Here is a 26,820-nt window from a genome sequence, read left to right as displayed (position 1 = left end):
AAGGAAGCCAAAGCAGAAGCTTGAAGCACAAACCAGGCAGGGAACACTGCTTCCTGGCATGCTCCATCACTTTGTTAATACAGCCCAGGCCTACCTGCCTAGAGATGGCACCACCCACAATGGGCTGGGCCCTTCTGCATCAATCAGCAAGTAAGAAAATGCCTCACAGACACGGCCACAGGCAAATCTCATCTGGACAATACTTTAGTTGAGGCTATGTCTTCCAAGGTGACACCAAGTTTGTTTCAAGTTGACAGCTAAAGGAAGCCGACTATGACAGAAGGCAACAAAACTTAAACTAGCAACATTGTATCCACAAGGAAATTAACTAGAATGACACTGAGAAAAAGGGCAGTAATGACAGACAATGATTTTAAAAAGCTACTAGAAACATGCCTCATAGAGTTGAGGATGAAGCCGGGGCCAACAACATGCCTCAGACTACGATGCAGGTCTGATGACCTGAGTCTGACACCCTAGAATCCACACAAAGGGGAAAGGAAAGAGCTGGCTCCACAGAAGTGTTGTCTGAACTACACAGTACTGCAAGGCATGTGCACACATGTCCATCGCTCACTCTCACACACACACAAACACACACACACACACACACACACACACACACACACTCTCACATACGTACATACACACACTCTAACATACACATTCTCTCTCACACACACTCTCTCTAACATACACACTCATACACACATTCTCTGTCTCTCTTTCTCACACACACACACTCTCTCTCTCTCTAACATACACACACATATACACATTCTCTCTCTTTCTCTCTCTCTCACACACACTCTCTCTCTAACATACACACATATTCTCTCTGTCTCTGTCTTTCTTTCTTTCTCTCACACACACACACTCTCTCTCTCTCTCTCTCTCTCACACACACACACACTCTTTTTGTTGTTTTTTTAAAGACTGCAGAGGGGAGACAGAAAGCTGCTTTGGGCAGTAGAGCACATACAGCTCTCGAAACTGTAGCTGAAATCCTAAAAGGAAAGGAACCTGGAGACAGGGAACTATGGGAAGAAACAGTACAGAAATTCTTCCAACTTGACATAAACATTACGTTTTTAGAGCCTTAAAACTCAATCAGGATAAGTAAAGGAAAAAATGCACATCACAAATTGTTCAAAAACAGTACCATTTTTAAAAGGGGGAAGGGGGATATTATGCCACTTCCCTGGCTCTGAATATGTCAGAAAGTAATAATACCTCTAACTCAAAAAAAGCAAAGACCCTTGTTCTCAATCTTCTGCTTGAAAAGTGAGAATTCACCAAAGCTGAATCCTTCTTTTGGCTGAGGTTTTCCCTGCTTAGGTATCCCTGGCATCTGTCAAGTCTACGTGCAGAGTAATCTAGCACGAACAACATATAGTTAACCTAATGGAAAAGAGTGTTGTCCCAGCACACTTACAGACCTTCCGGTTCACACGTATCACACACTTTAGACTGCATACTTGCAGCAAGGAACCACAATATCTGTGTTCACAGCTTTCTAGGGCAGTTCTGAGTGGAGGATTACTGTGCTACTTGGCTCTGAGATGTTACAGAATAAGATGAGAAAATGTGTCCAGTGTAATTGAACTCTTATCCCAAGAATGCTCAAAGGGCACCCTCAGAGTAATGCAACCAACCACACTGTTACCTCAGAGTGGACAGCCGCACACACACACAAATGTAAGTATGACTTACTTTGAGTCTCCACAAGGTCCAAGGCAACACTAGAAACTGTGTCCATTCCAGAGCTGATACAGGATTGGAAGTTTTTTAAGGAGGAGAGAGCTGACTCTATGCCACTGAAGGATATGTAACGGGTAGAACCTGAACTTGTACTGGACCGTCCTGGCATCTTGAAATTGTTACCTAAAATTTCAAACACAACAGTAAGAGTTCTCAGTCAGAATAATTACTGTACAGGAAAAGAGCATAGCAATCAATAATGACTATATTCAATATCCAGTGCTACACTGTTCCTGCATGCAATACCCAGAGGACACCCAAGCACTGTGCCATCATCTGGACATCAAAAACACACCCTCAGTGTAACATAGGGAAGGTAACCATATTCATTTTTTAAAAAGAATACCCTTTTTTCTGATGCTTCAACTCTCCAAAACCCAGTTCTTAGACACTTAACACATATAGAGGATAGAAAAAGAGGGGGAAAAAGAAAAAAATAAAGTTTAATAAGATTAAAAAAAAAAACTATAGCTTTTAGTGTTATACAGATATATATACATGCATTTTGAAGTATGTATATATATGCATTTTGAAGTCTTAAATGAAAAAAAATATGTATGTATATATGTGCATTTTGAAGTCTTAAAAAAGAAAAAAAAACTGTTTCTGATAGCCTTCCTGAGTTCTAATAGATTTATACCTGTAGTTATCCCAGGTTCAGTAAAAGCAGAATTTCTATGTAGACCTCTCTTCTTATGGTGGCTTATATATTATAGCTGAAGTTATTACTCTCATGTTAAACACTCCTTTGTTTACACTTTTAAACAACAACTCTTTAAGTTTTGTACCCCTTGCATCTCTAGACATATTTAAGTAAGGAAATTCCTGAAATTCAAGCCATTGAAAGCAACTAGAAAAGTGCAAAGTTCGAAGTGGTTTTAAAATGTCAAGCAGGCTGCTACTGAAGCTGTGTGGCCCCATAAAGGAGAATGGTCTTTTGAAATCAGAGAGCTATCACGTGAGCCTAGGCTCATGAGACCCACAAGCTGATTGGCAAGTCCTTCAGAACCTCTTCGGAAAAAAAAAGGAGCCATATGCTTGGTGTGGTCCAGCTTCTGGTCCATGGTCTGCATCCGACTCATCCTCTTCCTTCAAGCGCAGGGAGTCATGTGGTATCTCCAGCACTTCCTCCTCCCATAACACTAGCTTTATTTGACACCTGGGCTCCTACCGCTCGCTGTTTCTCTAGTATTGCTTTCAGTTAGAGATGTTCATTTTTTTCCACAAATAGGTATTGAATGTCTTACCAAGTAAATTCTTAGGCTCATGAAAAAATACAGGATAGGAAAGGGCTAAGGTCTTTTATCTCTGAGGTCATCAGCTTAACATCAATATTCAAAATATCATTAACTTCTGACTCAAATAGCTTGGGTAACAAACATTTAGTATCTTCTTAAATACCAGGCAATTTCTCTGAGCATAGTGGCTTTCATGGTAAATAACCCAAGACTTTTGTTTTCAAATGCTACTTGGTTTATTCTAATTCAATGAGAAACTCTCATATGCCAGGCAGTATTCTAGGCACCAGACATACTCAGCCTCTCCTTCCCAGGAGCTCAGCAGTTGGTAGGGACCAGACGCACAAATATATTATTGAAACAGCAGAGATTACTTGTAAAATGAAGGGACAGATGAGCTGTCCCACTTAGCCCTCAAAGAGAGGAAAAGACGTATAAAAATACACAGCAACAACAGTTCGAAAGAGCATACAACTCTCCAGGAGCTACTTCCTGCTGACAGATAATGGACCCTTTTCTGTCTTTGCTGTTCTGACAGGATCTCACTAGGTAGTCCACACAAGCCTCGAACTCATGGCAACCCACTTGCCACTCAAATGCTGAGACTACAGGCATGACCCACCCTCCAGACCTAACATAGAAATACTCCGTGACAGCTGATACTACAGACGCCTGACATCTCCTCATCCATTAGCACTAAAGACCAGAGCTAAAGACCTTGATTGAGGCCAGGCGTGGTGGCGCACGCCTTTAATCCCAGCACTCGGGAGGCAGAGGCAGGCAGATTTCTGAGTTCGAGGCTAGCCTAGTCTACAGAGTGAGTTCCAGGACAGCCAGGACTACACAGAGAAATCCTGTCTTTGGAAAAAAAAAAAAAAGTAAAAAGTAAAAAGACCTTGATTGCTATTTCACTGAGGAAGCATAAACCACCACGGAAGGGCATCCCTCCCCGCCCAGCAGCCTCGGTTCCTATGTTCTCCTTTCTTTTCAGGTTGAATGAACTAACCACGTCCACTGAGACCACCTCCATTCCACATCAGATCTCCTTTCCTTCTCTCTGTATTCCTCCCTGCTCTCCTGCTCTCCTCAATCAGCAGCTTTCTCCTCGCCCACACCACACCACTCTCCATAGCAAACCAAGGACATCTTTCTCTAATCTTAAAGAAAAGCATCTCCCCCACCTTCCTCTTCCATGACTTCCCATGCTTCTGCCTTCATCCTGGCAGCAAAACTCTCCCATAGGCGTGCCTCCATTTGTTTCAAAGTCCTGTCCTCCAGTCCTGGCCTGGGAGTCTGCCAGGCTCCCACCTCTCCCACTTCACGGGACCTGCTCTCAAGGCCACTACTGCAATCTGTATGCCTTCCTCAGGTGTACTGGCTAGTTTTTTGTCAACTTGACACAGCTGGAGTTATCACAAAGAAAGGAGCTTCAGTTGAGGAAATGCCTCCATGGGATCCAACAGTAAGGCATTTTCTCAATTAGTGATCAAGGGGGAAAGGCCTCTTGTGGGTGGGACCATCTCTGGGCTGGAAGTCTTGGTTCTATAAGAGAGCAGGGTGAGAAAGCCAGGGGAAGCCAGCCAGTAAGGAACATCCCTCCATGGCCTCTGCATCAGCTCCTGCTTCCTGACCTGCTTGAGTTCCAGTCCTGACTTCCTTGGTGATGAACAGCAGTATGGAAGTGTAAGCCAAATAAACCTCCCCAACTTGTTTCTTGGTCATGATGTTTGTGCAGGAATAGAAACCACGACTAAGACATCAGGGAACAATATTTCCGTTTGCACTCCTTTGGGCTCTTAGCTCTTTCCATCTCTTCCAAGAGCTGTCTAGAGCCCCAATCCACAACTGCTAGTCCTCCCCATACCTTCCCCAACACATACTCTTCACTTCCCCGCCTCCTCCAGTCTCATCTGTCTGCTAAGGTCTAAATGTTTGGGTCCCCATCCCCACTTTACATACTGAAATCCTAATGTCCAAACTGGTGGTTTTAGAAGATAAGGCCTTTGGCGAGGTGACTAGCTACACCCTCCAGAACATTATTAGTCCCTTATAACGGGTGCTCCAAGGGCTCTCTTGCTTTTCTACCACCCAAGAAAACAGCAAGTGCATGCCATTTACAAGCCAGAAAGCATGCCTTCACCAGACACTGAATCTGATGGTAAGTTGGCCTCGGGAATTCTCAGCCTCTACGACATCAGTTTCTGATGCTTTTGAAACTACATAGATATAGTATTTCATTTATTGACATCTGAACATTCTAACACTATTCCTTGGGGATTGGTTTAACCTAGGGTTTGGAGGTTTAACACCTCCCCCAGGGAACTTCTAACATCACGTGGGGGCATTTTTGACTGTGGCACTGGAGGGGGGTTGGGGGGTGTCACAGACCAGCATCTATGGAATTGATAGAATTCTAGCAAGTACAGTACAGTCTCTCACCACAAGGAATCATCTGAAGACAAAGCGTAATCATCACATTAGTTAAGAAACACTGATTTACACCAACCCCTTCTTGGATCCTCTTTCCAATAACACCGATCTTTTTGTTACCAGTACCTATAGCCTCCAAGACAATCTACAACAAAGTTAAGCACTTCCTGAAGTCTCACCAAGTTATTGGGCTCAGCACACTATTTTGCTTCCCTTATATTCATGAAAGAGTTGCTGTCAAGTTAAGCCAGTTTTAAATAGGAAAACACGTTTCTGCACAGCATTACAGTAGGCATAGAGCAAACCAAAAGTTCGACCGCCTTTAAATCCAAGGTGATCTCATACGACAAGAGTTGAAGTGTCTCCGTTTTCAGCATGCATACACCCTTCTCTCTGAAACCTTCCCTCGCCCACGGCTCCTCCTCTTCCACACGCCTTCTCAGTTCCTAACACACATCTCTACTATATAACTTAATACGGCTAATTGCCGACTTCTACCATTCCTTCATGCTGGGATCTCCTTAAACTGGAACATGCATTAGAAGATATAAAACGTCGCCTCACAAAAATGAAATGAGCAGGACTAAATCCGTTAAGTTACCAAAGTAATAATAAAAACTACTACCATTTCCGGGTCACCACCAACATGCCCGTGCCCAAGAAGGTTGCCTCCCGCCCCGCTTCCCCCCTCTTTTTTCACACCGAGGCTACCACATCCCTTCACCTGCAGAAGTGAAATGGCACCTGTGGCCTTGAGTCCATCTGAGCTACCTGTTCATGCCTCAGTTTCAAAAGTCAGTTCTAAACAGTTTGTTTTGTTTTGATCACATAACCTGTGATCATATGTGAGCATAACCCGCCTCCGTCTAGTTGCTGCGGGTGAAGAGGCTCAGGCCCAGGTCCCCAGAGCACAGAGGGAGGCGACAACGCCGGCTAGACCCCTATCACGGTTCCTCCTGGATCTTACCTGGCTGTCCCACCTAGCTCGGTGATATCTAGCCGAACGTCGCACGCCCAGACCCCGACTCCTTTCCTCAGCCCACTTCTGTGGCTGAAACGACCCGCGCGCGCTCTGCGTCATCACTTGGCGCCCGCGAGCGATCACATGATGCCCGGGCCCGGGCCGCCGCCCCTTGGTCACGTGACGGGCTAGGGACTCCAGGACAGAAACCCGGGTCCCGGCAGCTGACGCTCTGCGGCCCGGGACTCTAGGGGGATCCCTGGGGTGGGAGACGGGGACCGGGGCGCCCAGTCCACGCGGCCAGCGTCGGACGGCTGACAGGTGAGTCGGAGGCGGGCCTGCGGGTTCGAGGTCCATTCCTTCCCCCGTGGGCCACGTCCGGTACTGTCCCCGGAGCCAACGGGAAAACCTAGGGCTTGCAGGGTTGGGGTTGCACGCCTGATGTTCACCCACGCCTTCATGGAAATCGCTCTTGCATGCTTCTTTGAAGCTTTTGGGGTGATGCTCAGCTACTTGGCCCATAGCTGAGCTTGCAAGTTTCTCGGAGCGGTGCCTTGCTAATGTGGCTGATCTTGCACTTACTCTCCAGAAAATCAAGTAGTCACTGGAGTGATGATGGGCGAGAGCGCGCGGGGGGGTGGGGGGGGGGGTGGGGGGGGGAATAAAAGTCCTGTCGCTCACTGTGAGTTTGTGCAAGTCGTTCCTCTATACCCTAGTCTCCCTCACCTGAGACATGGTGCTGTAGTCCTTGTATTGGGGGCAGGTAGTTCTACTGGGTCCTGATTCTTCTATGATAGGAAATTTAAAAGTTGGACTCATAAAAAAAGAAAAGAAAAGTTGGACTCTTGATTTCTATATAGATGAGGGATAGTGAAGGAGTTTTATTATCTCTAACCACAGCCAGGGACTCTTTCCTTAGGTCTGCTGTTCTCACTTGTGGGTTTCATGACCCCTTTAGCAAACCTGTTTCCATAAACGTTTACATTATGATTCTTAACAGTAGCAAAATTATAGTTACTAAGTATCAATGAAAATGATTTTATGGTTGGGGTCACCACAACATGTATTAAAAGGTCAGGAAGGAAAGTTGTCTTAGATGTTAAGAATTAATGAATCAGGACTTGAGAGATGGGCCCAGTGGCTAAGACTGTTTGTTTTTCCTGAGGCCCCGGGTTCAATTCTAAGTACCCATGTGGTGACTCTCAACTATCTATAACTCCAGATCCAGGGGATCCAACACCCTCAGACATCCATGCAGGCAAAACACCAATGGACACAAAATAAATATAATTTTAAAAATTCATGAGTCACATTGGGGTGATCCAGCTTATTCCAGAACTTTTCTGGGACAGCCTCTGTTATGGATTTGAGACTGCTTTCTTTAGGGATCTGAGGTTTTGTGAAAAGAAGAAAAAATCCATCTGCTTTTGTCCTCTACACTTTAATTTTCTAAAGATATTTTGTTCTGTACTTACTGGGTAACAGATGCCATTCTTGAAAACACGTTCCTTTGACAAGGGGTTCTTCCTATTTAAAAAAAAAAAAAAAAAAAAAAAGTTACATGCCAAGATCCTAAAACTAAAGCTGCCATACTTTGTAACCTATAAAGTAATATTAAGAAGGGAATTAAGATCTGTGGTTCTGTTCCGTGCCATTAACAATTCAGTTCAACCCAGAGTTAGAGTACTGGTGTTTGCAAGTGCTCTTTGTATGTGTTGGCTAACTTATGTCTCCTGCTCTCAGTAGTGTATAGACATCATGATAACTGGAGCTCAGGGTTCTGCACTACTGTATCTTCAGATCCTAAAACAGTGCTTGGTCTGCAGCTAAGGCCACACTATTAAATTATTTATCAGTTGAGTGTTAGAAGGCTAATATGAAAGTAGAGGTTGTCATTTTTCAAAACGTTTTATTATTTGTGAATCATCACAAATCACATCATGCATCCCAGTCCCACTTATCTCCTCATCCTCTCACCTTTTGCTCTTACAGCCCCTCCTCCAAAACACACACACAGCATAGAGAAACATCTCATTGTGGAAGCTGTAGTGTGTCTCACAGTATATCCCTCTCTCCACACATTTTCACTTGCAAATGTTCATCACAGTGAGTCATTGGTCTCTGGCCTCTGTGACACCATCAGTGTTGGATCCTCACTGGGACTCCTCCTGGTTATCCTGGTGTTGTTCTGTGGCCATTGATAAAACTTTAATAAGGTTCATCACTCAGAAACCCCAGAAGTATTCTATTTTATTCATCATCTCCCTAACTGTTGATAGCAACACAAAGGGACGTACAAATGTGAGTGCTCCTGATGCTGAAAACGAAGCTGGCTTCCTAGAAGGCGATGGATGACGATGTAGCTAAGTGGGTACAGTTTGTGACTCGCCCCATTTCCTTGCCCATCGTTTGGTTAGGCTGTTGCTTTCTTCGTCTACTTTCAAGATCCTGTGAACATTTCTGAACTCAATCCTCCTGTCCACCTTCTTGTTTCAAATCTGACTTCCAAATTATTTGTCCTAGAAAAGGTTTTAACTGTTATATTCTAAAGTGTCTTTTTTTTTTTTAATAGCTTCATGGTGACTTTCTCAAAATCTGGCTTCCTAGATCTTGAACCTACGAAATATCACCCAGCATAATCTGAACACTCACCCAGCAGTAGTCAGTAAAAGACCCAGCCTCTAGCAAATGGCTGGTCCCCTGTTTATCCTGACCACACTCTCTAGCACTCCTATCTTTTATGATTCTTTGCTCTGGGTCTTCCTGCCCAGCATACTGCAGGCTGCTCATAGGGGCAGAGATCACTTCTTATAGTCTTCATACTGACTCACGTTCCATGCAGATTAACACCATTTACCTCCTATATATTTACTGCAGATTTCCTCAAGACCAGTGTGGTGGTTTGAATAAAAATGGCTCCCTTAGGCATGTAGAGGGTGGCATTATTAGCAGGTGTGGCCTTGTTGGAGGAATTATGTCACTGGAGGCAGACTTTCAGAAGCTCAAGCTGTGTCTTCCTGCTGCCTCCAGATCCAGATGTAGAACTCGCAGCTACCTCTTCTCTGCAGCACCATGTCTGTCTGCCTATATGCTGCCATGCTTCTCACCATGATAATGGACTGAACCTCTAAGGTGTAAGACAGCTCCAATTAAATGTTTTCCTTTATCAAAGTTGCCATGGTCATGGTATGGTATCTCGTCACAGAAATAGAAACCCTAACTAATCAGCCTCCATTCTCTAATGTTTCTGGCTTCACATCAAAATTATCTTGGGGATTTCTTATAAAAATGATGCTCAAGATTGCCTCTACCCTACATTGCAGAAACGCTAAGATTCTCAGTGATTATTATACCACCAGCCTTGTGAGCCACTGCACTTGTGAACCACTGCACTGGAAGGCGGGTGCTTAAATATCTTCACCGCCAAGGCTGGAGAGATGGCTCAGTGGATAAGAGTATAGAATGCTCTACAGAAAGTCTTGAGTTCAGTTCCCAGCAACCACATGGTAGCTCACAACCATCTGTAGTGGAATCTGATTCCTTCTTCCCATGTGCATGAAGACAGTGCACTTACATACATAAAATGTTTGAATAAGTAAGTCTTTGAAAAAAACCTTCACTGCCGTCATTGCAAAGAGGTACTCGGAACAGAGTGGTTGGTTAAGAAGATGGATCCTTTGCCTTCAAGAACTTTTGGGAAGAGTGACCTGTCGAGCACAGTTGCAGTAGTTTGTGTGCTGGGCAACCAGTCATCCCTAGTGTACTGGAATAAAAGAAATGAGGAGTTGATTTTGCTTACCTCTGGGTGCTCACATGCTGAATTATGTGTTTTTAGAACAATTTGGTTTAGTACTGATAAAACATCTCCACAAGAGTACGGAAACTGGTGTCTAAAATTGTATTTTATTACATGTTTATACACGTGTGTGCGTGTGTGTGTGTGTGTGTGTGTGTGTGTGTGTATGTGTGTATGTTACAGGGGTGGGTGGGCAGTGCACATGGGAGCCAGAGGAGGGCATTGTATCCCTGGAGCTAGAGTACAGGTGTGACTTTGGTAGACGCTAGGAACTCTGCAAGAGCAGCAAGCGCCAGGAAGCCATATCTCCAGCCCGTCTATTTCAAAAGAACATACACACGTTGCTTTAAAAATTGCTAACTTGTCTTTTTTTCATACAGGTTCTTTAATGGAGCGGCCATTTGTCCTACAGATCTGGCTTCATGTCATGATCCACCAACCCCTGCTCTGAAGTCAGTCATTCCCACCCTTCAGGTGTGGACTAGCCAGTCACTCTCACCATGTTGGACTTCCTGGCTGAGAATAATCTCTGTGGCCAGGCCATCCTGAGGATCGTCTCCTGTGGCAATGCCATCATTGCCGAGGTGCTGCGGCTCTCTGAGTTCATTCCTGCTGTGTTCCTGCTGAAAGACCGGGCTGACCAGCAGAGATATGGAGACATCATCTTTGACTTCAGCTACTTTAAGGTGCTTTCCCTGTGACCTTGGTATTCCCAACCTTTTTACAAAAGCAGCTTTTCTCTGGGAGCCATGAAGCTTGAAGTGGCCCAATAATTACAGAGCATTAAAAAGACAGCTTTTCAACCAAAGTTAACATCAGGTCCTAACTTGAAAATAAAGAGAAGGAAAGGTACTGTGTAGTAAGTCCTAGTGGAATATAAACCAATTAAAGAAAGCAACCAATACTTCAGTGCCTTTTACCTTGAAGTGCAGTTAAAAGTGTGCTCATCTTGGGTTCAATTCACCCAGAGGAATTTTGATTGTAGGCTTCCATTACCACCTTACTGTTTGGTGTTCTGCCTTAATTTTGATGTTTAAGAACCATTGAGCACGCCAGGTGGTGGTGGCGCACGCCTTTAATCCCAGCACTTGGAGGGCAGAGGCAGGCGGATTTCTGAGTTCGAGGACAGCCAGGGCTACACAGAGAAATCCTGTCTCGAAAAACCAAAAACCAAGAAGACCCATAGAGCACAGTGTTAAGATCCCTGGACGTGTTTCCAGAGGATCCACCATTACTGACTTTAACACAAGTGTGCTTTCCTTCTCAGGGTCCAGAGTTCTGGGAAAGCAAACTGGAAGCCAAGCCTGAGCTGCAGGATTTAGATGAAGAATTTCGGGAAAACAACATAGAAATCGTGACCAGATTTTATTTAGCCTTTCAAAGTGTGCATAAATACATTGTAGACTTAAACAGGTATGGATAAATTTTGTAAGAGCTTATTCTGGTAGAATGGCAGGGACAGGACCCAGTAGAACATGCCTGCCGTTCTCAGTTCTGAAGTTACCTCACCCGTGCTGTGCATAGCTACAGCTTCTTTATAATCTCCCATTCCTGTGACAGGCCAGAGTAAACTTCCTTGACTCTGTCATGCAGCCTTCAGCCCTTCAGTTAGTGATCCTGTCCTAATACTTCAGATGTGAAGTTAATTCATAAACCACCATTTTTGTTTTGTTATTTTAAGATAGGCTTTCACTGTGTTGCACAGACTGGTGCGGAATTTACAATTCCCCTGCCTCTGCCTCTGTAGTAAGTGGGAGGAGAAGCTCCACCAGGCCCGGCCTGCTCGTAGTGCATCTGTTCAGGGTTTACCACTTCATTGAGCTTTAGCTGCTATTCCATGTTCCTGTGCCATCGCTTTTGAGCTCCTCCGTTTTGTAATTCAAGAGGAGGGAATATTCCTTTGATTTGGACCAACCATAAGTGTGAAACTGTGGCCCCAAATCACCATGAACTCCAGCACATAAGACACTGCAGTTCATAAGCACAGCAAGGACCAGGGAAACTGAAGCCAGAATGCCTGCTGGCCTGCCTTCTTTTCAGAAAAACCTTTCTTCCCTCAAAGATGTTCAATCCTGTTACAATGATCCTTGGCATTTCACTTCTAGATACCTCGATGACCTCAATGAAGGAGTTTATATTCAGCAAACCTTAGAAACCGTGCTTCTCAGTGAAGATGGAAAACAACTTCTAGTAAGTACCATGACTATAAAGTACCTATTCAGAAAGATGAGCCCGGCAGTCGTGGCACACGCCTTTAATCCCAGCACTTGGGAGGCAGAGGCAGGGGGATTTCTGAATTCGAGGTCAGCCTGGTCTACAGAGTGAGTTCCAGGACAGCCATGGCTACACAGAGAAACCCTGTCTCAGAAAAAAAAAATTATTTATGAAATGACTGGGTGTGGTGGCACTTGACTTTAATCCCAGCACATGGAGGGAGAGGCAAGTGGATCTCTGTGAGTTTGAGGCCAGCCTGATCTACATAGCAAGTTTCAGGATAGCCAGGGCTAAATAATAAAGAGACCTTGTGATGATGATGATAACCTGCATCAACATATACAGAATACCATTGCTAAAAGAAAATAGCCTGATTATTATCTTCTGCACTTAGAATGTGTGAGTAGTAAATGAATTTACTAATGAAAGAAAGGGTCATGTTAGGTTATGATCTTCCTATGTGTCTACCTTTTTTTTTTTTTTTTCTTTTTTTGCTTTTGAGACATCGAACTGGTGACCATTTAGGAAATGTCTGTTAGAGCCAGTGTGGCGGCCATATCTGTAGTCCCAGCACTTTGGAGGTAGAGCTAGGGAGTGAACTTCAGGGTTATACTTACACATAGAATTGAGATTCCATTCTGGTACCTCCAGCAAAAGAATCACATGAATTACATTTTATTTTGAGTTAATTTTTAAAGCCCGATCTGCACAGTCGTTAAGAGCTCTGCAGAAACCCATAATCTAAATACAGCTTTCAGGAGGAATGTGGCCAGAGTGGTCATTTGTACCACTGTGAATGTCTCTCCTTGCAGACAGGTAGTCTTGTGAGCTTGGCCTTTGTCCTTTTTCTTCATAGTGTGAAGCCCTGTACTTATATGGAGTTATGCTGCTTGTCATCGACCAGAAGATTGAAGGAGAAGTCAGAGAGAGAATGCTGGTTTCTTACTATCGATACAGGTATTCCCAGGCTAGCCTGCACCCCCACGCTCCCACGCTGCTATAGATGAAGTGCATTGTGTGCTCTGGTAGTGTTGAGGGCGGTGGCCTGTGGTGAAGGATGCTAAGTACACACATCTCATGATCACCTGAAAGAATGTAGCTGTTACCTGTTTATGTGTTCTGATTAGCAGATAACTTTCCATGAAAACTATATACTCCGTGTGAAATGCTGTATCTAACACTTAGCAATGGAGAGACAGTCGTGGCCATGATGGTGATGCAGTTACCATACCATGGAAAACAGGAGTCTGAACTCCTGAATGCTTTAAGCTGAAGATAGATAAAGGAATTTTGAAGTTCTTAACAAATGTTCTTTTGCTTTGGAAGTTTTCCTTTTAGTTTTCAAACAAGACCCCTTGGCACACGAGAGAAAATGAAGGAGCTTTCTGTTGTCATCCTGACGTGGATGGCTGAGAGTTGCCATTCTGGATTAGGTTAAAAGTGGATTTTCCCCCCTAGACATGCATAGACACAGAAATAGCATCCCAGGTCTTGTGTTACGTGAGTCTGTGCAGAGCTGTGTGGCTGCAGGAGGTAGAGTCACACGGAGCCACCTTGTCAGCTTTTTAATTTAGCACCTCCCATACAACCTTTCAGTTAGACCTAAACCTGAAATCATTTGGAATTAAAACCTACCTAGAACAGATGTGGGCTTTCTATCATCTTCATTTATCTTATTTATATAAGATAACTTTACTCTTAATTATTGTTATCATCACTCTTGAGGCACAAACTCAAACCCTGCTGTGGTCTTCTGTAGTGTATTCCAAACACCGTATTGCTTGCTTTCATATTTGGGAAGTATGAGACAAGTACAGCTCCAAGGACTTGGAAAGTGGCTTGTAGACCTTAAGAGAACAAAGCTTCAGATGCATCCTGACTGTCAGCTCGGATGGACCCATTGTAGTCTCTGCATGGAGTCCTTCCCTCTTAGGCTTAGGGGTTTCTAATGTGTGCTTTCTTCCATCTCACGTCTCCCCTTGTGAACTTGACTCAGTGCTGCTCGGTCCTCTGCTGACTCAAACATGGATGATATCTGTAAGCTGCTACGAAGCACAGGATATTCCAGCCAGCCAGGAGCCAAAAGACCACCCAACTATCCTGAGAGCTATTTCCAGAGAGTGCCTATCAACGAGACGTTCATCAGCATGGTCATCGGACGCCTGAGGTCTGATGACATTTACAACCAGGTAGGAACCAGAGGCCCTTTAGAACTTAAAAGATGGAATTTACCTTTTTCCTTAGTTACTCTTTTCTTTTTTCTTCCTTCCAGTGAGTCAAACAGCATGTTGAAACTATTTTTTAAAGCTTTTGAATAGAGCTACAGGGTCAAGGACAGGAACTATTAAGTGTGGGAGAATCGGAGGTTTCAGAGAGGAGCTAGGATGTGAGCAGTTGCAAAGAAGATCCGTTCTTTCAAGTCATCTGTTCAAGAAACAGTTACTGAGAATGTGCCTGGTGTGGTCACTTATGGGCTAGATGCTGGGGATTCATCACCAAGGAAGGTAGGCTCTTTCTGTACCCGCACCTAGGGTGGACTTGTAGCTTAGGAAGGAGACACCCAAGGATGGGTGATGTACAAGAACCTGCACATTAGCTTGGGGAAGCCAGTGGGGCATGCAGCCGTGGTACCAGGATGACAGCTGATGACAGAGTGGAGCATAAGGCCAGGCTAGACCACTGGCAGCCTGAACAGACCTGGAAAGACCCTGCAGCATCTTAAAATTAACTCACGTTCCTCACCAGTGTAGACATTGCTTAGAATAGCCCAAATCACATTTCTGTGTTGTGGCTTCTCGCAGGTTGTGGAACTCTTGCTCCTGTACTGAAAGGACTTACCGTTTGACTTCATTCTGGGGGCAGAGGTGGGGGGGGATATGATTTCATATATATATATATGTTACTATAAGGTAGGATGTCATTGTCATAGAACAAACCTGCCCTGGGACAGCTCTTTAGTGACCAATCCCCTTTTTGTACAATTATATTAAGTATAAATAAGACTATTTGATTCTTAGGGTTTTTTCTTAAAACATTGAAAATCAGACACTATGTGCAGACATAAGGACTTAATAATACTTGTTGCTGCTTGCTGAGGATTCAGTCTAAGTCAGCCTCGAAGGAGGTTTGTTTGCACATCACCTTCTCTGTTGCGCATGACAGTCCTGCAGAGTGGCCATCATTCTCTCCACGTTGCTGTGGAGGAAGCTAAGACTTGGACACCTTCAGCAGTCCTTTCTATGTCACACTCTTAACAGCAAAGCCACCATTTGAATTTGGATGTTCATGAAATCAGGGTCCAGGCTGTTTTCTCACCATCCCTCATCCCACCCTTCTTCCTACTCAGGCCACAAACCATTTCTTAAGGTGCTGTGTTACTGTTCCCCCCACACACACCTTTGTTAACAGGGTTCAGCTGTGTTGGCTCTGTGTGTCACCCACTCTGTCCCGCACTTCTCCTCACCCATCCCTGGTTCTTGGTATTTGGAAAGGGACCTGAAAAATAATTTCTTCAAAATTTGAACTTTAGGGGACAGCCTCATCCACCTAAAAAAAATTGGGGAGAAAAGATTTGGATGCACACATCTGAGGAAAGAAGTGGGGTACACAGACATGTTCAGAAAATCTGGGATGGGATGAGCTGTGCACAGTCTGATGGAGCCACACCCACACCACACAACAGCTCAGAACCTCAATTTTGTGTAGAGAACAGGAGGAGGGGTTGCACTCCTTTTGGGGGGTCACAAACTCCTTTGGGGTTGAATGACCCTTCACATCAGATGCCTAATAACAGAAGAAAACACAGATATTTACATTATGATTCATAACAGAAGCAAAATTGCAGTTATGAAGTAGCAATAAAAACAGTGTTAACAGTGTTATGGTTGGGAACCACCACAACCTAAGGAGCTGTCATAGGGTTGTAGCGTTAGGAAGGCTGAGAACCACTGGGTTAGATAGTCTGCATACGAGGTCTCTGTAGGTGAGCAATCGCAGGTCGATTTATCTAGGAGAAGGCTGTGGTTGCTAGGTTTTGCACACATTCCTAACCTGCACACCCTGACCAGAGGAAGGCTTTGCCATCCTTCACAGCCTCTGCCATTTCCCCGGGTCTGAGGTGTTGGGCCCTTGACTTGGCTGTGTCTGTCTCCACAGGATACATTTGCTTGGGGCTTCCTCAGCTCCCCACACACTGCCATGCCACAGCCTTGCCTGCAAGATCCATGTGGCTTTGCTGCATCTGTCCTTCTGATAGTATCTCCCTCCCTGCCCTTGGATGCTGTTTAGCCCAAAAGTCTTACCTAGTGCATAAGGATGTAGTAGCCCTGGAAACACAGACATGAAAAAGACAGCAGCAAACGGTGAGAACAGGATGGTATTAAAAATCACAGGCAAGGGGCTGAAGAGCTGGCTCGGAAGTTAAGAGCATTGACTGCCCTTCCAGTGGTACTGAGCTCAGTTCCCAGGAACCACATGGTGGCTCACAACCATCTGTGACCGGATGCCCTCTTTTGGTGTGCATGAAGACAGCTACAGTGTACTCAAAATAAATAAACAAATCTTTAAAAAAAGAGAGAGATCACAGGCGAGTGTTCCATCCTGCGTAAGTTTAATAAGTGGGAGTTCTAGAAGCAAATGTTGAGCTGGGTTAAAAAGAAACTCCATGGGATGGTGGAGGAACTTCAGTGACTTGCTGAGCAGCAGAAAGTGATAAAATGGTAATTTTGTTTAGCTGAGGTCCATCAGTTCTACGAGATCATCCCTATGTGATGGGAAAGACAGAACTGGTTCAAGGAGCCAGTGCAGGGTCGAGACCTTCTCCTGTTTGTAAGAAAATCACTGAATTTCAGTGAAGTCAGGACAGGAAAGGGAGAGAATGCTGTGGGGTTTAAGATAAAAGAACAGAGTTCACAGTTGCTCCCGGAGGTCATGACCCCGAAAGCCCATGAGACTTTAGGCTGGCTCTTGGCTTCTGACAAGTGTTAGGACTGATGTTGCCTTGCAGGTCTCTGCCTACCCGCTGCCGGAGCACCGCAGCACTGCCCTGGCCAATCAAGCCGCCATGCTCTACGTGATTCTCTATTTTGAACCTTCCATTCTTCACACCCACCAAGCAAAAATGAGAGAGATCGTGGATAAGTACTTTCCAGATAACTGGGCAAGTATCCCTCCTTCTGTAAATGTGTCATGTAACTAACCACCTGGGGTCAGTCTATTAGACAGAACTGGAGCCCACGCTTAGGATGCAGAGGCGGGGGACCGAGAGCTCAGGTACACTCTCTGCGGTATAGTGACTGTAAGGCCGGATCTCTGCAGTATAGTGTCTGTAAGGCCGGATCTCTGCAGTATAGTGTCTGTAAAGGCCGGATCGGAACGGTACAGAGATGGGCGCATCTGGGAGGATTGGGGAAGAGAGACACAAAGTACATCGTGTGAAAAAAATTGTAATTAAAAGATTTTTAAACAGAAATAAACAGAACCCTCCTCCTCCTTCTTCTTCCTCCTCCTCTTCTTCCTCCTCCCCCTCCTCCTCTTCCTCTCCCTCCTCCTTCTTTAAGCTCCTCCTCTCCCTCCTTCTCCTCCTCCTTCTTCTTCCTCCTCCTCTTCCTCTCCCTCCTCCTCTTCTTCTCCCTCCTCCTCCTCCTCCTTCTCCTCCTCCTTCTTCTCCTCTTCCTCTCCCTCCTCCTCTCCCTCCTCCTTCTTCTTCCTCCTTCTCTTCCTCTTCCTCCTCCTCCTTCTCCTCTTCCTCCTCTCCCTCCTCCTCCTCCTCCTCCTCCTCCTCCTTCTTCTTCTTTTGCCTTTTTTTTTCTTTTATTTATGTTTGGAAAAAGATACTAAAAATTTTTACCAGGCACTGGTAGCAAATGCCTTTAATCCCAGCACTCAGGAGGCAGTGGCAGGCTGATTTCTGAGTTTGAGGCCAGCCTGGTCTACAGAGTGAGTTCCAGGACAGCCAGGGCTACACAGAGAAACCCTGTCTTGAAAAACAAAAACAAAAAGGGAAGGGGTGGGTGTTTAAATGTTTGAAGAACATATACATAGCCAGGTGGCTTATGTATAAAAGAGGGACCGAGATCAAAACAACAATAGACTTTGCAATGTGAAAGTGCTGCACAACAAAGTTTGTGGGAAATGGACAAACCCGCTCCTAAAGGAAGTTCTTACATGAAATTTACTTTCTGGAAAGCAAGGTTAAAAGTTAATCAACCGGGGACTGGACGGATGGCTCAGTGGATACAAACATGGCTCCTCTTACAAAGAACCCACATAGCCGCTCACAACCATTCGTAGTTGCAGCTCCAGGAAATCTGACATCCTTTTCTGGTCTTGGTGGACATCAGGCACACAAATGGTGCGCAGACACAGCTACACACAAAACTCTGTACACATAACATAACTAAAAATCACTTAATGTTGGTTTCAGTAGATTTGTTTGGAAGTTCTCAAGAGTCCTTAGTGACTTTAAAAACTGTGGTGTGTGTGTGTGTAGTGTGTGGGGTATGTGTATACTGTGTGGGGTGTGTGTATAGTGTATGGGGTGTGTGTGTATGTGTGAATGTGTGCATGGTGTGAATGTGTGTATGTGTTGTGTGTGTATGTGAATGTGTGTGTGTGTGGCTTGTGTGTGTGGTATGTGTGTGGGGTGTGTGTGTGTAGTGAGTCATACACAAATGCCAGAGTTCAAGGGGTCAAATTTAAATCACCAGGCTTGCATAGAAAAATGCCTTTTCTCACAGAGTCATCTTGCCAGCCCCATCACTGACTTTTAAGAGCATAAAAACAACTGGGAAAACTGAGTAGCCATGATGGAGCCCTAGAGAGACCTCCAGGTCAAAAAGAAAAAGGAAGAGAAAAGGAAACAAGTGTTTCCTCTTATTAGTGACTGCTTTTCTCCTCCCTGTAACATCCCCATTAGAAATCTAATCTCGGTATTTGGAAGAGAATGTTCACTTCAGGTGCTTAACTTGCCGCTCCTACTCCAAAGAGTTCTGCCTGGTGTTTATTCGCAGAACCCTAGGCTTCCCTGACATGGATTAAAACTTTCCATTTCCCCACCCCTTTCTTTGATGGCAGTAAATGCTGGGCAAATACTGAGTGGCTCTCTCCTCTCTCAGGTAATCAGCATCTATATGGGTATCACTGTTAATCTAGCTGATGCCTGGGAACCTTACAAAGCTGCGAAAACTGCTCTCAACAACACCCTTGACCTCGCCAATGTCAAAGAACAGGTGGGTGTGGACTAAGCAGAGTGAGTAACTGGGCGTCAAGCCAGGTTCACTTCCCTCGGGATTTGGAAATATATTCTAGCCTTCTTCCTGCAGAGCTCGGAGGTAAAATGTACATCAGAGCTAAGTACAGGTTTTTAACTTGGGTGGCAGAGGAAATTAGAGACTCGGGCCCTAAGGAGGATTCAGTGCGACAGGGTCACAGGTGACTGTTTCCTGTGTGAAGTCCATGTCCTGTGAATAGAGCCAGCTGGCTTGATGTTTTAGCAGTAGATGAGTGCTGAAATGAAACTGTAGTTTAAGTCATCCCTTCTGGTGTGCGGTTGGTTTATTTAAGCACAGACTCGGGGTACTTGTTTCTGAGTCACGTGGCTATATTCTTAAGAATACCAGGCAAGGAAAAAAAATAGCTGAGTATACAGGGTCATCGTTTCCACTATACATAGAACAGTATTCGCTCTAAAACCTCTGTCAGGTTTTGTCCAAGTAAATTGAATCCCTTAAATAATGCATGAAATGATTTCGCTGTTGGCTTCTATGGAAAGTGGCATCGATGCTTACTGAAGTCAGACCATTCATTTTTCATTACTCAAAGTCCTTTCCAATTTTGCGTTTTCTCTTTTGTGGCATTGTAAGAAGTTTCTTCCGAGCGTTAAATCAGCTTGACTGGTTGACTGGTTAGCACGGTTTAACATTGGGCCTTTGCTGTACTAAAGTCAAATGACCAGGAAAATCACAATTTTAATCTGCCAAGATGCGCTTTTTATTAAGCCTCTTATTGTCCTGTGGAAGTCTCATCCCTTGTGAGGGTGTGGTGATCCCAGCACTCAGAAGGCTAAGCCAGAGTTGCTGTGAGATCAGGGCTAGCCAGGGCTGGACAGCAAGACCCTGACTTAGAAGGCCAAACAAAAGCCTGATTTTTGACCGTGTCTGCTCTGTTCTGCAGTTGCCAACCACAATAGGAAGAACAGGCAGTTTGGCCTCGGCTTTTGTGCTGCTTTTCTATCCAAGTTAAAAGTTGAAGGGATCAAGCCAGCATAGTGGTATGCACCTTTAATCCCAGCATTTAGGAGGCAGAGGGATCTCTGTGAGGTCGAGGCCAGTCTGGTCTACATAGTGAGTTCCAGGACAGCCAGGGCTATGGTGAGACCCTGTCTCAGAAAGGATAAATAAATAAATAAATAAATAAATGGGATCAGAGAGACCACCCAATCCAGTTTGGCCTTGGGCAAAGAAAACAATATACCAGAGGATAAAGGCCACAGTGTTCAATCACTGCAAACTAAAATGAAGCCTCAGAAGTCTGAGGACAGTATTCCTTTTTCAACGGCTAATGAAACCAGGCTTGGTGGCACACACCTTTAATCTGAGCACTCTGGAAGCAGAGGCAGATGGAGTTCTGTGACTTCAAAGCTCAGCCTCAGCCTGGTCTACATAGCAAATTGCAGGCTACATAGTGAGACTCCTGTTTCAAAACAAAATCCAGTGAACCAGTTGTCCTTGGTGCTGCAAGTATAATCCATGGTAGTACCTCATATAGAAATGATGGAATTAAACTGGGGGTGGGAAGGGAAGGAAGGAAGGAGGGAGGGAAAGCTTGTACTTGTCAGGGGATTCAACTGAATATAATTCATTTTCAAGATCTCTCTCCTTCCATGTAATCTCATCTGTTGGTTTTTTAATTTTCAAAGGCAAGCAGATACGCTAGTGTCAGCGACAGAGTGCGCGCTCAGGTGCAGCAGTTTCTGAAAGAGGGCTACCTGAGGGAGGAGGTGCTTCTGGACAACATCCCCAGGCTGCTGAACTGCCTGAGAGACTGCAATGTCGCCATCCGCTGGCTAATGCTCCACACAGCCGACTCAGGTAATGCACCCTGCTTCACACATTCGCAGCCCTAAAACATAAAAACCTACATTTAAAAGCTGCTGTTTGTGCTAACCTGTTAGAGCAGCTCTAGGAAATTAACAAAAGGCCCCAGGTGGCAAATCAGAGCTCCAAGTGAAACTCATAGTGGGCACCACAAGGCCTGAGTCTCTGGTGGGAGTGGAGTGGATTGACAGAGAAGTCAAAGATGGCTCCACCAGAAGGCAGGCTTTCGGGAAGATTTGACTTAATAAATGGGATGAAACTCTGGACCATAGATGTGCTCAGAATCAGACGTAGAAAATGTGTGCCTTGCTGAGTGGAAGGTTCTTAGGGCAGTGATTTGGTGGCCTCAGCCTCTTCTGAGTCATGGCCTCTTGGAGACCTTCTCTCCTCACAGTTTGGTCATCAGCATCAGGAACTTAACACATTGTGTGAAACGCCTCCCCAGGCTCCATGGGCTATGACTTGAAAGCCAGTGATAAAAATCTCAGAAAACAGTAGAAGACACTTGAGACAGACACTGAGCCCATTCAGAGGTGTTGCTTATTCTTAGCAAATGCTTTGTAAATATTCTTTGACTCATCTAGACTGCTGCCCCAAGAGGTGTGTGTCCAGCAAGCCCCAAAAGCTCTCTGCTTTTTTGTTTGGGCTTTGTTTTTATTTTGTTTTCTAAGACAGTCTTCCCATGAAGTCATGCCTAGTCCCAAAACTGCTATGTAGATCAGACTGGCCTTGAACCTATAGTGATCTGCTCAGGAATTAGGATTACAGATGTATATCACCACATTGGCAAGCCCTCTGCTTTTCACCTCTCATCCAGTCAGCTTCTCTTAAGAACCTACCCTGTATCAAGCATTGCCTCACTTCCTGTTCCAGCAGTGTTGTCCCACCAGATCATTGTGTTGGCCCCTCTGTGACCCAGTCGCCATAGCCTTAGCTCCTGTAGCCCAATGCTCTCAGCCCTTTACCTGCCATCTGTTTCTACTTCTAGGAGCAACCCACAGTTGGACTTCCTCACTCTTTATGTCCTTGAAAGTGTGCAGAGCACACATGTAATCAACTCTCTGAGGAGTAGAAGCAGAAGGCTCAGGAGTTTGCCAAGGTCATCCTTAGCTGCATAGCCACTTCAGGGCCAGCCTGAAATAGCAGAGACTTTTCCTCAAAAAAGAAGAGGGGAGTAGAAATGGAACTTCTTTGGGGTTCTCTGTTTAACCAGAGCCAGCATGCCCAGTCTGCCCAGGTGCTCCTGGAGAGCAGATGGAACGCTGGATCTTTGCACTTTCCCACAGCAGCTGAACCCTTCCTGCAGGTGGCATGAGTCCTGATGAAGGACTGTAGAAATCACTGTGCAAAATGGCCTCCTGGGGGCTTCACCACACAGTGAGTCACCAAAGACACTCTGTGATGCCTGAACTTACAACAAGGGCCTGCAGTGTCTGTGCAGCATTCTGGGCTGCTAGCAGAGGGCTGAGCCAGCAGTGATGCATCTGAGATGCACTGCTTCCGTGACCGTGGGCTTCAGCCCTCTTCATCTCAGAACTTTTGACAATGTCTATTTACTTTCAGAGTTTTTATTTCAACTTTATTTTTAGTCTAAATAGCTTTCATTCCTAAGTATTTTTGCCGTATTCTACTTTTTTTTTTATTGTATCTTAATTGGCCCTGTAAACACATCTTGACAAATAGCAATGTTTGTTACCGATTTATTTACTACATATTTTTAAGACAGCATCTCACCCACTGGCCTGGTCCTCAACTCTGTTGCCCAGTTGGCCTTGAAGTTATAAGCCCCTTGCCTCCCACATACTACGGTTGCAGACTGAGCCACTACTCCCATGTTTCTGCTCTTTTAATTCTCATGTTTTATTTGAAACAGTTTGCTTGGCAGCTAGTAGGCTAACTGAAAGCCAGGATATCTGTTGGTTATCTCCATGGGTCAGTTACTGCCTAATATTATGCCTTAAATTCTCTGCACCTGGACAATGCACAAAAAGCTGTGAGGGCCTCCCATGCACTTTTCAAGGAGCAGGGCGGCCACTGTGTGAAGTACCATGTTTTCTGTGGAAGTTTTCCTTCCCTGTTGTGTTAGACAGACCCTAAGACCTAGTTTTCTGATTCCTAGGAACAGAGCGCTCATGGGGAGTACTCACAGCTGGATTGAATCCAGCACAGGAAAAGGACATATGGGCAAATCTAGAGGAAAGCAGGCCCAAGCTTCTAAGGATCCTGTCAGTGGAGTCACACATGACCTGCTAAATTTGCCCAGTATGTGAGAAATGCTGCCAGCCAGTCAGGCTTGTTAGCCTCGGCTGCCCTGGGAATCTATTGAGGGTTAATCATACAGCAAACTTCTTGGCAGGTACAAAGAGGCCAGACTCTAAGAACAAAACAGTGTTCAGCATGTATCACATTGTTCGTATATACAGTTAAGGCCTAGAGAATAATTTCTGACACTCCTCAGAATGGTGAGAACTCTGCCCAAAACTCTAATTTCCAGATAGGGTTTCCATTACTGTGGAAAGATATCATGACCAAGGCAACTCTTAAAAGGAAAACATTTAATTGGGGCTGGCTTACAGTTTCCGAGGTTCAGCTCATTATCATCAAGGCAGGGAGCATGGCAGTTTGCAGGCAGACATGATGCTGGAGGAGCCGACAGTTCTACATCTTGATACACAGACAGCCGAGAAACTCTCTTCTTCTCCACTTCAAAGAGCTTGAGCACTAGGAGACAAAAAACCCACCTTCAGAGTGATACACTTCCCCAACAGGCCACACCTATTTCAACAAGGCCACATCTCCTAGTAGTGCCACTTCCCATGGCCTAAGCATATTCAAACCACCACACCATTCTAGAAAACAGATCTCTGTAGATAGCAGTTTCAGATTGTCTTTCTGCATCTGAGTGGCACAGTTGGACATTTAAACCAGGAGCACTATGGACAGATGGGACATGAGGAGACTAGTCTCCTATGAAATGGCGCCAGAAGACCCTGCCCAGCCACTGTGGGCAGTTAAGAAAAGCTGACCCTGAGATGCCTACAAAACACTGTACTTGGCTTTGTCTTTTTTATTCAACAGTGAGTCAGGGACTGCTAGCCACGTCATGAGTAGTTACAAGTTCAGTTGTCATTCTCCGTGCTGTGGATATATGGTATTTCCCAACCTGCTGTGGGTAAACATTTTGCTTAATACTTTTTAAATACTTGAGATGAAGGGAGATACTTAAGAATACATCTTATTTTGTGGGTGTTTTCTCCACATTTAATCAGTGGGAAATTCTTCTTCCTATTTCTAGCCTGTGACCCAAACAACAAGCGCCTTCGTCAAATCAAGGACCAGATTCTGGCAGACTCTAGGTACAATCCCAAGATCCTCTTCCAGTTGCTATTGGACACTGCACAATTCGAGTTTATACTCAAAGAGGTAAAAATAGTAAATGAATAGCCTTAGTCTTTGGGAGGTTTTTCTGTCTAAGAAAATATTTCAGAAAAGATTATGATTTAGTTATGTCTCTGACTCAAGCAACAGATTTTTTCCGTCAATGACTGTTCTTTAAAGAAAATGACAGAATTAGACATTTAACAATTATTTAGTTACAGGGTAAGTATACCAGATTGTGGAGGTTAATATAATGAGGTGTACAGAAATTAATGAGAATCACACTTCTGAAAATATGTGAAAACTGGGATTCGGGTCTGGGGAGATGACTCGGGGTAATGGCCTGCTGAGTTAGGGTTATTACTGCTGTGAGGAAGCGTCATGACCAAAGCAACTTGGGGAGGAAAGGGTTTGTTTAGCCTACACATCCATATCACTGTTCATCATGGAAGGAAGTCAGGACAGAAACTCAAACAAGGCAGGAACCTGGAAGTAGGAGCTGATGCAGAGGCCCTGGAGGGGTGCTGCTTTCTGGCATGCTCCTCGTGGCTTGTTTGGCTTGATTAGAAAAATACCAGCCCAGGGATGGCGTCACACATAATGACCTAGGTCCTCCCATATCAGTCACTAAGAAAATGCCCTACAGGCTTGCCTACAGCCCTGTCCTCTCAGATGTGTCAAGTTGACATAAAACTATCCAGTGCACTGAGTAAATTGAGGACTAGAATTCAGATCCCTTGAACCCACTTATATGCCAAGTGGGCATGGCAACCCACGTTTATTAACAACTTGTGACATGAGACAGGATCCCAGAGCAAGTTGGTCAGTAAGACTAGCCATACCTGCATCTCTCAATTTAGTTGGCAGACCCTTTCTCAAAGAGTAAGATGCAAGAGCAATCAAGGAAGATTCCCAGCATCTAACTTGGACCTCCATGTGCATCCTGACCCGCATACATATACAAATGTGCTTGCACCCAGACATGCACACTACAGGCATGTGAAAAATGGGGGTGTCTGCTAAGATTTGTCCTCTCAAGGAACTGAGCTAAATCATCGGCATCCCTGGGGACAGAAGCCAGAGCTTGTGAAAAGCATGGAGAAGGGTCTGCCATAGTAGTACACAAAGTACGGGGCAACAGTACAGCCTTGCTCAGTGACACCAGTCACATAGACAACACTTGTAGTGGATGTTAAACCCCGGCCTGAGGTCTCTACCTCACCTTAGATCGTTGAGTTCCTGGAGGAAAGACACATTCACATTCACAGTGTTTATATTTACACTACGCCTTAATCAGTATAATAACTGGGCAGCTGCCTGCCCTCTGTGCTGTTAGAATCTATTTTCCTATTGATAACCCCAAGTTATTCCATCTGGGCTGCTCTTAACTGCAGTTGGGCAGCCTTCGGGGCTCTGTTGACTTGACTCTTAACCCATAGCTGCTTTTCCTTCCCCCTCCCCCTAGCACCTTCTTCTTCTTTGTCCCCTCCAACCCCAAGCCTACAAAACCTAAACCCCACCTATGTCTCTTCTGCCCAGCTATTGGTTGGCATCTTTATTTACCAATCACAATTAACTGGGGGCAAATTAGCACTAGAATACAAGCAGCATCCAGCCAACCCACTAAAGACACTGGTCCTTTGAGAATATATTATCTTGGCTACCTGTCAGGCCTGAGCTATCTGACTAATCCAGTCTGCATCTCTAGCAACAGTCAATTCACTGGACTGGAAGCAGCTTGCCTCTGTCAGTTCACATAGGGAGAAAAGCAGAGAGACTGAAGGAGCACAGTGTATTGTGAAAGGTGCTGGAAGCTGGGGATTGAGCAGAAGTGGGTCTGACTTCGGACACTGCAGCTCACTCTCTGACTTTTTTTCCTGCTTCTTCAATGCTCTCACTGACCTAGAATGGTTAACGTCTCAAGTCAGTGCCTGGGCTTGCAGTGCC

General features: G+C 44.9%; 2 protein-coding genes across 8 annotated transcripts in view; one reads left to right on the top strand and one right to left on the bottom strand.

The window, feature by feature from the left end:
• Nsmce2 (NSE2/MMS21 homolog, SMC5-SMC6 complex SUMO ligase) overlaps positions 1 to 6,554 on the bottom strand; it is a 227,492-nt gene extending 220,938 nt beyond the window's left edge. For 2 of the 6 annotated variants that reach the window (NM_026746.3, NM_001164604.1), the window contains exons 1-2: positions 6,397 to 6,554; positions 1,714 to 1,884 (exon numbers count right to left, since the gene is read on the bottom strand). In NM_026746.3, the coding sequence (NP_081022.2) occupies positions 1,714 to 1,870 (157 nt within the window). In that variant the 5' untranslated portion in view covers positions 1,871 to 1,884; positions 6,397 to 6,554. The remainder of the gene's footprint in view (positions 1 to 1,713; positions 1,885 to 6,396) is intronic. The other 4 variants (XM_017316737.2, XM_030248724.1, XM_006521317.4 and 1 more) reach the window with 4 other exon arrangements.
• Positions 6,555 to 6,557: 3 nt separating this feature from the next.
• Positions 6,558 to 26,820, top strand: part of Washc5 (WASH complex subunit 5) — a 42,332-nt gene continuing 22,069 nt past the window's right edge. The window contains exons 1-10 of one of the 2 annotated variants that reach the window (NM_153548.3): positions 6,565 to 6,711; positions 10,567 to 10,872; positions 11,454 to 11,599; positions 12,292 to 12,376; positions 13,257 to 13,357; positions 14,397 to 14,589; positions 17,406 to 17,558; positions 19,516 to 19,629; positions 21,318 to 21,489; positions 24,791 to 24,918. In NM_153548.3, the coding sequence (NP_705776.2) occupies positions 10,687 to 10,872; positions 11,454 to 11,599; positions 12,292 to 12,376; positions 13,257 to 13,357; positions 14,397 to 14,589; positions 17,406 to 17,558; positions 19,516 to 19,629; positions 21,318 to 21,489; positions 24,791 to 24,918 (1,278 nt within the window). In that variant the 5' untranslated portion in view covers positions 6,565 to 6,711; positions 10,567 to 10,686. Of the gene's footprint in view, positions 6,712 to 10,566; positions 10,873 to 11,453; positions 11,600 to 12,291; positions 12,377 to 13,256; positions 13,358 to 14,396; positions 14,590 to 17,405; positions 17,559 to 19,515; positions 19,630 to 21,317; positions 21,490 to 24,790; positions 24,919 to 26,820 lie in introns of both variants that reach the window. The other variant, XM_006520759.4, reaches the window with a different exon arrangement.

This window comes from Mus musculus, chromosome 15, assembly GCF_000001635.26.
Source record: "Mus musculus strain C57BL/6J chromosome 15, GRCm38.p6 C57BL/6J".
Lineage (NCBI taxonomy): Eukaryota > Metazoa > Chordata > Mammalia > Rodentia > Muridae > Mus > Mus musculus.
This window is presented reverse-complemented; position numbering and strand designations above follow the sequence as displayed.